The 14172-nt window shown below is 38.1% G+C and overlaps 1 protein-coding gene across 1 annotated transcript in view; it reads left to right on the forward strand.

Moving 5' to 3' along the window:
• The first annotated feature begins 1845 nt into the window (after nucleotides 1-1845).
• Nucleotides 1846-14172, forward strand: part of LOC101090875 (mitochondrial poly(A) polymerase) — a 32390-nt gene continuing 20063 nt past the window's right edge. Inside the window, exons 1-4 of the mRNA XM_003988201.6 lie at nucleotides 1846-2034; nucleotides 8173-8345; nucleotides 8864-9097; nucleotides 11190-11414. Coding sequence (XP_003988250.3) covers nucleotides 1881-2034; nucleotides 8173-8345; nucleotides 8864-9097; nucleotides 11190-11414 — 786 coding nt within the window. The 5' untranslated portion in view covers nucleotides 1846-1880. The remainder of the gene's footprint in view (nucleotides 2035-8172; nucleotides 8346-8863; nucleotides 9098-11189; nucleotides 11415-14172) is intronic.

Raw genomic sequence — 14172 nt, forward strand, 5'->3', positions numbered from 1 at the left:
ATGCAAATCAAAAGTGGGATTCCACTCATACCCATTAGCAAGGCTATTAAAACACACACACACACACAAAAAAACCCAGAAGGGCTACCTGGGTGGCTCAGTCAGCTAAGCATCTGACTTTGGCTCAGGTCATGATCTCACGGGTTCATGGGTTTGAGCCCCACATCGGGCTCTGTGCAGACAGCTCAGAGCCTGGAGCCTGCTTCAGATTCTGTGTCTCCCTTGCTCTCTGCCCCTCCCCTGCTCATGCTCTCTCTCTGTCTCTCAAAATGAATAAACGTTAAAAAAAAAAAAAAAAAGAAAATAACAAGTATTGGTAAGAATGTGCAGAAATTGGAAACTTCTTACACTACTAGTGGGAATGAAAATCATGCAGCTGCTTTGGAAAATAGCGTGACATTTCCTCGAAAGATTAAACACAGAATTACCATACAGCCCAGCACTTCTACTCATAGGGATATAGCCAAGAGAAGTGAAAACATATGTTCATACAAAAACTGATAATGGATGTTCATAGCAGCATTATTTATAATATCCAAAAGACAGAAACAACAGAAATGGGCAACCATATGTGGCGTATCCATTGTTAAAAATAAGACAACAGGCCCCAGATAGAGTCACTTGTGTAAGCCTCATGTAACCAAAACAAAACCTAATTACAGTTTCAACTCTCCCAGAAATAGAATCTTAAGCCCATCAATCAGAACTCACCTGATTAGAACCAGTTTATTTGACTGATAAACTGGGACATCCCCTAAAGGAAAGTAACTTTATGCAAACCAGTGTGTTTTTTGCTCACTATTACTTCCTTGTTCCTGCTCTCTTCTGCCTGTGAAAATCTTTCATTTATATTTTCAAGTCTTCCCTTCTGCCTATAAACGCCCTTTCTGTCTGCTAGATTGGATGTTGCCTGATTTGAATTTATTTTTGTTCAAACAATCTCTTAAAATTTTTAATATGCCCCAGCTTATCTTTTAACACCACGTGATGGACTATTATTTGGCCATAGAAAGGAATGAAGTGCTGATAGATGCTACAGCATAGAAGAACCTTGAAAGTATTATGCCAAGTGAAGGAGGCCAGTCACAAAAAACACATATTGCACGACTCTATTTCTATGAAATGTCTAGAAAAGGCAAACGCATGGAGACAAAAAGTAGATAAGTGGTTATTTAGGGCTGGGGGGAATGTGGGGACTGGGGGAGTGATAGCTAATGGGCATAAGGTTTCTTTTGGAGCTGATGAAAGTGTTATAAAAATGATTATGCCTATTGTTGCACAACTTTGTGGTATACTCACAACCACTGAATGGGACACCTAAAGTGGTGAATTGTGTAGAATATGAACTAAATCTCAGTAAACTTGTTAAAAGAAAAAAGAAAAACTTTGCACCAGGTAATCTAGGTTTAACTCCCATCTCTGTCCCGGACTGGCTGTGTAACTTTACAAATGTTACTTAACTTGCATACGCCTCAGTCTCCCCATAAATAAACGGCGATAATAATAGTTCCCATCTCACAGGGTTATTGTAAGGGTTGAGAGCCAGTACGTGTAAAGGTCTGATAAAGAAAAAGTGTTATCACTTACTCTACTCTTAAGTATAGATTCCCAAATAAGTGCTCCTTCCCTATGACTTTGACGTCCGGTTCTATTTTCATGACTCTATTTGAAAGAGTAGGTGGTGGGCTCGTTCTACGGGGGGCTCTTCTTTTTAGAGAACCGTGGGAGAGCAAAACCGAAACGAATCTGAAAGCAAAGGCATCTTCAGGCCGGCAACTTTCGCCTAGTTTGACCCTCTAGGCTTCCCGTTCCTTACTCCTCAGCACGCACGCGCAGGAGCCAGGTGCCCTTTTCGTCTTCCTGCCTCTGTTACTTTGACAATGGCGGCTCGCGCTGTGGGGTTGTTGGCCAGTTTACCCCTCTGTGCTCAGAGAAGTCAAGTGCTGCGTCCTATCCACAGGCTTCTCAGTTGCCCAAGAACTGTGGCCGCAGAAATTAAAAGAGAAGAGCAGTCGTCGGGGAGCGTGGAGACAGGTGATGGCGCCGTGTCCTCGGTTTGCTCTGTAGCGGCGACCCACCGCGGGCGAGGGAAGGGGGAAGAGACTGGGATCGCGGGCGAGCGCGTGGCCTGTGGACACGGCCGAGGAGCCTTTGGCAATAGGGTGAGGTTGTGTCCCATCCTCCTCTAATCTCACTAGGGGAATTTAGAGCCACCCGTTGCTCATGGTGGTAGTGGGGTGTGATGTTAATTCGGGGAGGCCTGTGCACAGTAATGAAGTTGTTTAAATCTTTGTGAAGTTCAGGCCACGAGCACAGTTTGCTTATATTTTATACTTTGATAAAATACAGTGATAACGGTGATGCCACATGTCGGTCAGTTGCTTCATTCACAAATGTATCTGATTTACAAGCTGTTGGAGGACGGGTGTATTGAAGCATTAATGAGTAACAGTATTCCCCGCTTCCGAATGTAGGATTCTGCCTGTGAAAATTATTGCCTTTTGCTTTATCCTTTTGGCCGTTTTAGTAACCTGGTAACGGGTTTGCATTCACTGGAACAGGCTGCCGACCCGGAGACGTTCTAAATTTATATGCTTCTTTGCGTATTATTGAAGCCCTGTTGTGACCCCCAAGAGCTGTATCTTCTTTACAATTTTTAAAACAATCTAGCAAAAAATGTTTCATTGTCTCCACTTAACAGGTGTAGAAAGAGGCTAAAAGAACCAAGCAACTTGTGTAAGGTTACATACCGAGTTAATTTAGATCTCGAGTGAAGTTAATAGGCAAAATGTTTATTTCTACCATTTCTTGGAGCTGTAGTTTTAAGAGAGAAAATCACTTCTGGTAGTAGTTTTATAGTAGGCTGAACAAGTAAAATGTTCCCTCCTAAAATAAATGGTAGGATTTTTCTTCTCCTCAGACTGTAAATAAAGGGTCGTATTGACAGGGAGTGGAAGTGTTACTTAATATGACTTTTCATGGAAATACTGATTGGATTGTTTTTGGTAGAAGCTGTTTCTGTTAAAAATTCTTAAGTAACTCTGAAAATTTGAGTAAGAATTCTGCCAAAGAAGCTGTTTTAATTTAGCATCTGAATAGCGGTTTAAATTTGGGAGTATTTTCATATGCTCTTTGAGAAAATAGAACTCTGTAAAGTTGGTATGGAAGGAGTTATTACTCGTTTATAGATGAGAAAACAGGCTAGTCCAAGTGGTTAGCTCAAACTTATCCATCTATTAAGTAGCAGTGATAAGGAAAAAACCTGATTCCAAGGCTGTACTCTTCATTTAGTACAGCTTTGTTGTTTTTGTTAGAAAATGTGTTTCATTTTGTATCATATAACTGACTAAATATACAGGGACTCTTGTGGTGTGCAACAAAATCATCATTTGAATTTCTTTTCCATTTTTAAAAAGAGAAGGAAGTAACTTCACCTAATACTCAGAAGCATAAAATTTTATCATTGGAAGGAACTTGGGAAATATCCAGTTGAGGTTTCCATTTAATGTGAGAACTCATTGGAAAACATTCCCAGTAATGTTTTCTAGTAACAAGGAACACACTATTTCATAAATCAGCTAATTCCATCTTTTGGTTGGGTTCTAATGGTGGTTGGGTTCTAATGGTTTGAAAATGTTTGTAATGAGCTAAAATCCACTAATTTCCCATTTCCATGTTAGTTTTGACATAGCTTTCATTTGAGTAGTGGAAAAGAACCCCGATTTTAAGAGTAAGAATATACAGTGTATGTAGTGTATTATACTCTTTGGGATGCAGGTGACAGAAGCTAAGTCAAATTAGCTTAAGTAGAAAGGGGAGAACGTACCAACCCATGTAACCAAACTCCAGAAAGAGCCAACTGCTTTAAGGTCAACTGGGTGGATATGGTCAATGTGCGGTAGTGTTTTCTTCAGCTGTTTTTTGGTGGCCTCCTTACCTCAGATTCTTCCGCATGGAGGCATGACCACCAGCAGCTTCAAGTTTACATGCGTATAGCCTTTTCCAAAGGAAGAATAAGATAATCTTATACCTAAATTTGAAGAATTCTGAGAAGGAGCTTTTGATTGATCACACCCCCACCTCTTGGACCAAGAGGAGCTTTCCAAAATAGTCTGATAATCTTAGTCTCTCCGAGGGGATGAGGGTCAGTATCCTAGGTAGGATAACAATATTGACAGCCCCCCACAACCTCATAGAGTGGTTTCCTGCCAGCAGGGGTGTGCTATCACTTAAACAAGGGGGACAGAGGCTAGGCAATCAGATAACAGATAGCAATCTAGAAGACGCTATCCAGCTTATTAGATATTTTATTTTGTGCAAGGTTTTTTTTTTTTTTCTTTTTTACCAGTAACGATACCTGCTCCATCACAAAGCTTATTCTGAGATTTGAAATAGAGTGTATTTGTAGAGGCTTGGAAAACTGAAATGCTGCACGAACAGAGGGTTTGCTGTTAAGAGTTGAAGACAGCATTCGGGTTCTCATTAGTTTTCCTCCAGGCTGCAGATCCCGCTTAATCTACAGTAATTCTCTGTCAGCTTCTAGACCTTTTACCACTCCTTGCCAGGTGGTCTCTGTTTCATCAGTATCCTTCACATCCATTATGGCCACAGTAGAACATATACTTCGTATGTGGCCTGACCAGTAAATAGTAAAGAAATGCTGTTATCCCTTGAATTTGTGTTTTTAAGAACATTTGTTTCCATGAAGTGTGGAATTTTATAGATGTATATATATCTGTTCATTCCCTGTGCACATCCCAGAGGTGAAGACGTCGCTTTGACTCATTTTGAGCTTTCATCAAATCAAACTTTTGGGCCTCTTTTATGCAACTGCTGCTAGGTTAATTTTCTTCCCCATTATGTCATTGTGTCTTTATTTTTTTTTTTTTAATGTGTATTTATTTTGAGAGAGAGAGAGAGCGAGCGAGCAGGGGAGGGGCAGAGAGAGAGGGAAACAGAGAATCCTGAGCAGGCTCCGCACTGTCTGCGCGGAGCCCGGTGTGGGGCTGGAACTCATGAACCTGTGAGATCATGACCTGAGCCGAAGTCAGGAGCCAGGCACTTAACCGAGTGAACCACCCAGGTGCCCCGATGTTGTTTTCGATTTTAAGTGCAGGACAGTATTTAGTCTTAGTTTTTTTTATTAAGTTTATGCTTAGCAGATTATGTCATCAAGACCATTGAAATTGAGTCTGTCATAAAATATTGGCACTTACTACTTTTCAGTCTCAACTTTGTGTTATTTGCAAGTTTGATAAACCTTTTATGTAAAAGGTTATGATAAACCTTTTACATTTAAACTTCCTGAACTTTTTGTCCCCCCTTCACAACTTTGTCCTCATCATTTTTACCTACTGTTGTTCAGGCCAGAGCTGTAAATACTAGATTGTACCTCTCCCAGCTTTTTAACCAGATTTCTTCATCTTTTATCAGACTTCTCTATCAATCTTAAATTCAGTCTCTCCTCTTTCTTAGTGATCAGCTGCAGGGATATACTTGCATAAAAATCAAAGACATCGTATGCAGATGATATTGCAGTATTGTTTGTAACGGTGACAGGAGGTAAACCATCTGAATATCAGTAGAGAATTGGCTAAACTGTGATAAATTAACAAGAATATTTACACAGTTACTTTTATTTTTCTTTTTACACAGTTACTTTTAAAATGAGGTAGACATATACTGATACAGATATCCCCAGTGTATTAAATTTTTAAAGGCATATTATAAAACAATGTGAAATATGATTTTGGTAATTTTGTGCAAAAAATGTTTATCTGTGGAGAAATGCAAATATTTGTATATGCCTTAAAAATGTATGAAAACATAGGTACCAAACTTAATGGTTGAGTGTTATTAGGGGCAGAGAACTAGGGAAGGATTTATACTTAAACTTTATAAAATGTAATAATTTGACTTTACTTTTACAATAAGCATTTAGGCAGCAGTCTGGCCTCCGTAAAAATCAGAGACAAGAATGTGTAAGTGGTAGTTACAAAGGGAAAAGTGGGTGAGGTGGTCTAGGCAGAGCCTATATAAAAAAAAAAAAAAAAAAAAAGAAGAAGGGAAATAGGGACTAATTGGAAGGACTGTCAGTGGACTTGAGATCACAGTGAATAGTAATAGTCCCTGTCCTCAATATCTGGAAGACAGATATTCTTCCATATTGTTAAGTTATTACAACACCGTGAATTACGTTCTTTCACAGATGTTGAAGTAAGGTAATACGGAGGTGGAGGAGATACCTACCATGGAAAGTCAGAAGTCTTCGCAGACCTATGGGAGGATGAATGGGAGTGTTCGGGGCAGAAAATGAGAAGGTGGGCATTCCAGTCAGAGACAAGAAGATAGTCAAAGTTCACAGTGTGTGGGGTACCTTAAGTGAACACTGCAGAAGGAGGAAATGGTAGAAGGAAGTGGTAGACATTGAAGAGGAGAGATGGGGCAAAATGCCAATAACTATCCCCATGCTGTTGGGTTTAGACTTGATCTTGAATGCAGTAGGGAAGCTGTTGAAAGGTTTGAAGCAGAGAAGTCAAAGAATACGACTTTTTTTAAAAGATTGATTTATAAAGATCACTTTGGCACCAGAGAATGGCTTGAAAAGGGAAAGACCAGCGTGAATAAGACCATTTGAGGAATCTGGCTGTTGTGATACAGGCCTTGAAACAAGAGATTGATGTTAAAGAATTGGCATCCGGAATGGAGATGTGGACCCCTATTTAAGAGATGTATTTTCAGCATCTCGTACAGTGAAGGCAGGAATCAAACTCAGCATGTGTTTGGTCAGTTAGAAACGTGGGGTATGTCAGGGCTAAGAGTTCTGTGGTGTGCCACTGGAGACTGCCTCCAGGCCTTTGCTAACCAACAGGGTTTAGGGTACAGCGAGCTCTTACTGCATTAACACACATTTCTGTCTTGTCCATGAGAATGTCTTGGAGTTTGCTGAGATCAAGGTACAGTGTGTTTGCAGTATTCCTTGATCTATCAGTTTTATAACCTTTTGAAAGGAGTCGAAAAGCATCTGCTGATTTCCATGTTATCAGTTATATTTTCTGTACTATTTAATCTCTTTGGAATTTTTTGTGGGTATTGTTACCAGACTTGGTGGTTTATAATCTTTAGAATCTACCATTCCAGATATTTAAAAGAAACACTTTTAGGCCACCCAACTAGAAGTTAAGTATCTTGGAGGAAAAAATATGTTGCTAAAATTCAGCATTTGGCTTTAATACACTCTTAGAACTCGAATGATTTTCTTTTTCCTTATACTTGGTTGTTATCTAATTCTTGACTGTTACAGCTCTTGTCTTCATTTCCTGTGATGGTAAAGCCCCCAGCCCTAGTTTGGTTTTGAATGAAAAAAGAAATTACCCCCTATTTCTTTAGTAAAATTACCATGAATTCTTAAGGACAGCAGCTGAGTTTTAAATTGGTTGATGTACCTGTTGTACACAGCACAAGATAGTTGGTAACACACTGTTAATTGTTTGACTAGATCAAGACCCATGACAAAGAAAAACAACAGTAACTTACTTTAATTCATTAAAGTTATTTTTTAAGTTTATTTATTTATTTTGAGAGAAAGAGTGGGGGAGGGGCAGAGAAGAAGAGAGAGGGAATCCCAAGCAGGTTCCACAATGTCTATGCAGAGCCTGACACGGGGCTCGAACCCATGAACCCTGAGATCATGACCTGGGCCGAAATCAAGAGTCTGACTAAGCCACCCAGGTGACCCAATACATTGAAGTTCTAAATTTCATTCTCATTTACACTCAGGTTTATAATAATTTCTTTTAGGCTTTGGTATGTTACAACCTTGTACAGGTTTTATATGTGTGTATTTGGGGTAGTGTTAAACGGGTGATTTTACGTTCCTGATTTGGCTTTTAAAACTTTGTGGGTATTTCTCTTTTCACTGCTCTGCATTGAATATAGTAAATCAAAACCGGGAAAGTGGACAGTATTAGTGATAATTACAGGAGAATGGTAAATGAAAATCGAAAGTAGTATAGCTTCGTTCTTTTACAGGTGAAGAAGAAAGAAGATGAGATTTGGATAAAGTGGTTTTAGTCAGCTATAAAATCTGTATATACCTTATCAAAATATGCTTTACATTTTATATTTGTGTGTTTGTGTTTTTGTGTTGGAAATATTTTGTCTCATTCATAGGCTCTGAAGGCAGGACTCCCAAAAAGACATTCTCTGAGGTGCAGAAAGAAAGACGAGAACAGGCACAGCGAACCGTTTTGATACATTGTCCAAATAAAATCAGTGTAAAAAAGTTTCTAAAATATTTATCCCAACATGGACCTATTAATAATCATTTCTTCTATGAGAGCTTTGTAAGTATTTGAAAAACAGTCTGACATTCATGCTTTTGAAAGTTAAACGTTCCATTCATTATTTGCGGTATGGTAAACTTAGATTCTCTTTTGATATCTTCCATCCCTCTTTAAATTTCTTTAATGATCTTTTTATAGGAGAATAAAAATCCTTATGGCATTATTACTATGGGATTATAAGTAATTTATAACTGACTGATTCCATTATTTGAATCCTTTAAGTAGTCTCTTATCTTACTGATAAAGTCCAAGGGGAGGGGATTTTTGTTCTGCCTTTTAATTTTCTCTTTCATCATTGTTTTCAGCTTCTGTTGACTGTTACCAGTTTATAGTGTTCCTTTTCTTAATCTGCTTGTAATGATTAAAACCAGTGCTTGTGTTAGAAGTATATCATTTGTAAATTTAAAAAATCAATATTTTTTAGTATTACAATAATTGTTTGGAAATTTGAGCAAAAATCGTATTTAAAATATATCAGTCTGAGATGTGTTCTGTTTTTTCTTACGTTTTTGGCATAGGGTCTTTATGCTGTTGTAGAATTTTGTCAAAAGGAAAGTGTAACTTCACTGCAGAATGGAACTCGTACTCCAAGTATGGGCACAGAGGCTGCAATTCCATTCAGATCACGTGTCTTCAATTTAAAGACGAAGAATCCGTCAAACCCGACTTCAGAACAGTCACGTGTACAATGTAGTATTCATGCACCTCCTTCTAGCAAGAAGCTTCTTGAGTTACTTTGTTACGCAGAAAGTGTAAGTTTGTAGGTATACTTCTCCAATATCTAAAAATATGTGTGTGTGTGTTTGACATTATTTTCTTGATTATAGGTTCTTATAAAATATTCAGACTACAGAATATGTTGAGTGAAAAGTGAAAGCAGTCCTTCCCCACTCTCCTCCCCCACACTCTGCTTGTATGCCTGGCAAGTAACCACAGCCTTACAGAGTTTTCAGCCTTTGGGCTATTCGGGTTTTCTTTCTTCAGTCAACATAATGGCATATAGTTGTACCTGGCATTTTTCTATAAATGTAAAAGTATCTTGGGGCACCTGGGTGGCTCAGTCAGTTGAGTTTCCAACTTCGGCTCAGGTCATGACCTCACAGTTCTTGAATTCGAGCCCATATTGGGCTCACTGCTGTCAGCTTGTTGGATCTTCTGTCCACATGCCCCCCCCCCGCCCCTGTCCCACTTGTGCTCTCTCAAAAATAAGAAGTATCTCAAAAAAAAAAAAAAAAAAAAAAAAACCTCAAAAAACCTCATTTCTGATTTAATCTATTTTTGCTGCCCTGACATTGTTTATATTAGTTTTGGCTTTATCAGTTCATGTTTTTGATCAAAGTGCTATTTTTTGTTCTGATTTTTTAATTTTAAAAATTTTATTTCTAACCTTACACATTTTCTTTACTCTCTGTTGCTTGTTTTTCTTGATTTGAACACGTAGTTCAGTTATTTTCAATATTTTTTCCGAATATGGGCATTTGAAGCTATGATTTTTATTTTAAATACTCCAGTGCACAGTTTCAAAAGGTGATGTTTTTAACACCAGTTTTCTGGTGAAGATACAGGATTACTATTCTGAGGAGTTGAGGGATCTTGGGCCTTGGTTACCTGAAGCATTGCTTATTTCTTGTGTTTCCTGCCTTTAACATTGGTTCTTCTTCCTCCCCAACTTTGTTTAAAATGTCCAGCTTTGTGGTTGTTTTGACCTCTTTCTGGAGCATTTTAACTACTGTCATTTTCCTGAAACAATACTTTATACATATTGCATAAGAAATGTAGTGGTTTTGATTTTTGCCGATGTCATCATTCCTCTGTCCTTTTTTTTTTTTTGAAATTAATTTAACTATTTAACCCAATAAATCTAAAATATGCATTTCAGCATATAATCACTATACAGTTATTAATGAGATATTTTAGGTTTTTGTTTCAAAAAAATCATCAGATCTGGTGTGTATTTTGCACATACAGCACAACTCAGATCACACCAGCTACCTTGCCTCCTTAATTCTCAAAGACATTGTGAGGGATATTTTCTCAGGGTGCGTAAGCTGTGGGCTTGCGTGTATTCTATTTAAATATTAAGTACCCAGATTCCTTGAGTAGGTTAGAGACTTGGGCAGATGATCCCCAGGTTATATGCAGACTGGTTGACTAACCATACTCCGGTTGACCATTAGTCGTAGAGACTTAGTAACCACTTGCCGAATAAATGGATCATGGTCTGGACTAGCAATTGACTCCTAAACTTGTTTCATCAGAATTACCTATAAAACATATCAAAATTTTGCTTACTGGCCCCAACCACAGAGATGCTGACAATTTAGTTGTGGATTGAAGTGCCAGCATTTGTATTTTTATTTTTATTTACTTATTTTTTTTATTTTTCTATGGTTTTACACTTTATTATTATTATCATCACCACTCCTCAGTCCTTTTTAAAGGATATTTTTTTTTTTTTTTTTTTAATTTTTTTTCAACGTTTTTTATTTATTTTTGGGACAGAGAGAGACAGAGCATGAACAGGGGAGGGGCAGAGAGAGAGGGAGCCACAGAATCGGAAACAGGCTCCAGGCTCTGAGCCATCAGCCCAGAGCCTGATGCGGGGCTCGAACTCAAGGGCCGCGAGATCGTGACCTGGCTGAAGTCGGACGCTTAACCGACTGCGCCACCCAGGCGCCCCTTTAAAGGATATTTTTAAAACATCTGCTTTTAGGGTGGAAGGAAAAAAGTACATGTTTTTCAGCTCGGTCTCCAAAGCCATCGAATCTCTAGAAGTAAAATGGCAACTATCTTATGTGACCTGTACGTTTTCTATATGTTGCTGCTTTTGTTTTGGCCAGCTAGATAGATGATCAGCTGAACACTCTGCTGAAGGAATTGCAGTTAACAGAGGAGAACACTAAGCTCCGATACCTCACCTGTTCTCTTATTGAAGATATAGCGGCTGCGTATTTCCTGGACTGTACTGTCAGACCCTTTGGCTCTTCGGTGAACAGTTTTGGGAAATTGGGATGTGACTTGGACATGTTTTTGGATCTGGATGAAATTGGAAAATTCAGTGCCAACAAGGTAATTGTATTGCTTTAGGTCACTAAAAGTAATCTTTGGACTTAATAAAATTATAACTTGATTTCTAAACTTTAATAAACCTTGTGGTTAAAGAATATGGTCTATTTGATATTAACTCTTTGGAATTGTGAAGTCTTTCTTCGTATTGGTGTAGCGTAGAATCATTTTTTGTGACTATTCTACACATAACAAAATGATTATTTTTTCCATGGTTTCTGAAGTTTTACCATTAGGCCAAGGTTATTCATTGTCTTCCTCAAATGATCTGTATCTTAACTAATTTTTTTTTTTAATTTTTTTTTCAACATTTATTTATTTTTGGGACAGAGAGAGACAGAGCATGAACGGGGGAGGGGCAGAGAGAGAGGGAGACACAGAATCGGAAACAGGCTCCAGGCTCTGAGCCATCAGCCCAGAGCCCGATGCGGGGCTGGAACTCACGGACCGCGAGATCGTGACCTGGCTGAAGTCGGACGCTTAACCGACTGTGCCACCCAGGCGCCCCTTAACTAATTTTTTTTAATCTGTGTGATCTAGTTATTGAAATATTTTGAAATCTCATGATGTTTGGTTTTGTTAATTTCTCCTAGGAATTCTTTTGATTTTTGTTTTGTTCAAAGGCTGTGTTAGCAACGTGTAGGTATATAGGTGTATGATTATTATATCTTCTGACTGGATTCATTTATCATTAAATTCTGTCTTTTATCTCTATACATGCTTTTTCCTTAAATTCTTTTTTGTTAAGATGACCACTTGTTACTTCCTTCACGTATCTTCTGTATCTTCATTTTCAGCCTTTATACATGCTCCTGTATTTTGAGTATCTCTGATGAATAGCAGATCACTGAATTTTGTGCTTTTACTCTGATCTTGAGTCTTTGAAGTCAATGTGTTTATTCATTATTACTGATAATTTTTGGGTTCATTTTTACTGTGTTATTTTTTATTTATGTTTTCCAATGCTTTATCTTTGCTTTTCATTTCCTTTTCCTTCCTCCTATTGGAGCCCTGCTTTTTTTAAAAAAAAAATAAAGCTAAAGTACAGTTGACACAATGTGACATAAGTCTCAGGTGTACAGTACTTAAAAAGATCATATGTTATGCTGTCCTCACCACAAGTGTCTGTCTTGTCACATCTGTCACCATACAATGCTCTTGCAGTACCAGTGACTGTATTCTCTGTCCTCTACCTTTTATTCCTGTGGATTGCTGCTTTATTCCTGCCTCATCCCACTTTCTCCTCTTCGAGTTTGGAAATTATATATTCCATTCAGTTCTTATTAACATGCATATGTAACAGGTGAAGTGAACCAGTATCTCCGCCATTCTCCCACACAATATAAGGGAAGCTTTCATTTAGTTACAACTTGGAAAAGGCTTCTGTGTGTTTATAAAATGTAGGTTTTATAAATCTCTGTCTTCTCTTACGTATTTCAAACTAGGAATCTTCTCTACGTGGATGTCCAGTTGACACTTGAACCTACCATTTTGAAAATAAAACTTCTTTCATTCTTTGTAGATACTCTTGGTGAGTTTTTATGAAAGTGCTTAGGTATGTTTCACATGTTAATTAGTGGCATTTTCGTTTTCCTGATATTTGCCATCTTCTTTGATTCTAAGTTATCTCTCGTATCTCCCCCTTTATGTACATCCTCAAAGCTATAGTGACACAGTTCCTTATAAACTCTCACTTAGATTAATGTCACAGTATGCTGTTTTCTACCTCATTTCTTGTGTCATGTCTTGGTTTTCCAATCTTCGGGCCGTACTGGAGTTATCCTAAAAGACTGATTGGATCTTCTCACAGACATAGAATGGGTCTTCTCGTTAGCATAGTATTGAAATGATCTGTCTCTTAATTAATTTTAGTAACGATTTCTCATTATATGTCTTTGTCTACCCAGTGTTCCAATCACATCATTTAATTACCAAATTATAAGGCACTTTTAGAACATGAATACTGGCTAATCTGTCTCTTCAGTGGGGAGTGCTCTTTCCCACTATTCCCTGACTGGTAGTTTTCAAAGGCCAGTTCTTACTCTGCCTTCTTGACACCATCTTGATTTTTTTTCTTCTCAGAATTACTCTTTTTTTTTTTTGTAGTATCTTGCGCATATTTCTGTCTCCAGATTCCTCCTATGTTATGTTTAGTTAGCGGCTGATATATTCCTCCCACTATATCGTAAGCTAGGGCAGGGCAGCAACCATGTCTGTTCATTTTCTTATCCCACACAGTGCCTGGCATAACTCAATATGTTCTGCTCAGTATATACTTACTGAATTAAAGTAATACAAAACACATAAAAATGAAATGGATCATTCTTAGTAAGACTAACATGTACTTGAAATTGTATTAAGTTCCTGGCAGGGACACTTAAGTTGTGCAGGTTATTTTTATTTTAAGTAAAAGACTTTGCTAAATAATCAAGGAGTGTAATAATATACTGTAATGGCTAAAGCCCGGGCTCTAGAGCCAAATTGCAGAAGAGTAATTCTTCTACTTACTAGCTGTGTGATCCTCGATAAGTTATTTTGGTCTTCTCTGTGCCTAGATTTTTCTAGCTGTGAGATTGGGTTGGTGCTATAGCACCTGGCTCGTGGAGTGCCGGAGGGCTTCATCGAGCTAATACATGTGAAGCACGTAGGACGGTGCTCAGCGTGTAATAAGTGTTCCAATGTTAATCACCATCAGCAGCCATATTACCAGTTATTTCATTATTATGCAAGTAGGAAACACACAGTTTTTTCCGTTGGAGGC

The sequence above is a fragment of the Felis catus genome, chromosome B4 (genome assembly GCF_018350175.1).
Source record: "Felis catus isolate Fca126 chromosome B4, F.catus_Fca126_mat1.0, whole genome shotgun sequence".
Lineage (NCBI taxonomy): Eukaryota > Metazoa > Chordata > Mammalia > Carnivora > Felidae > Felis > Felis catus.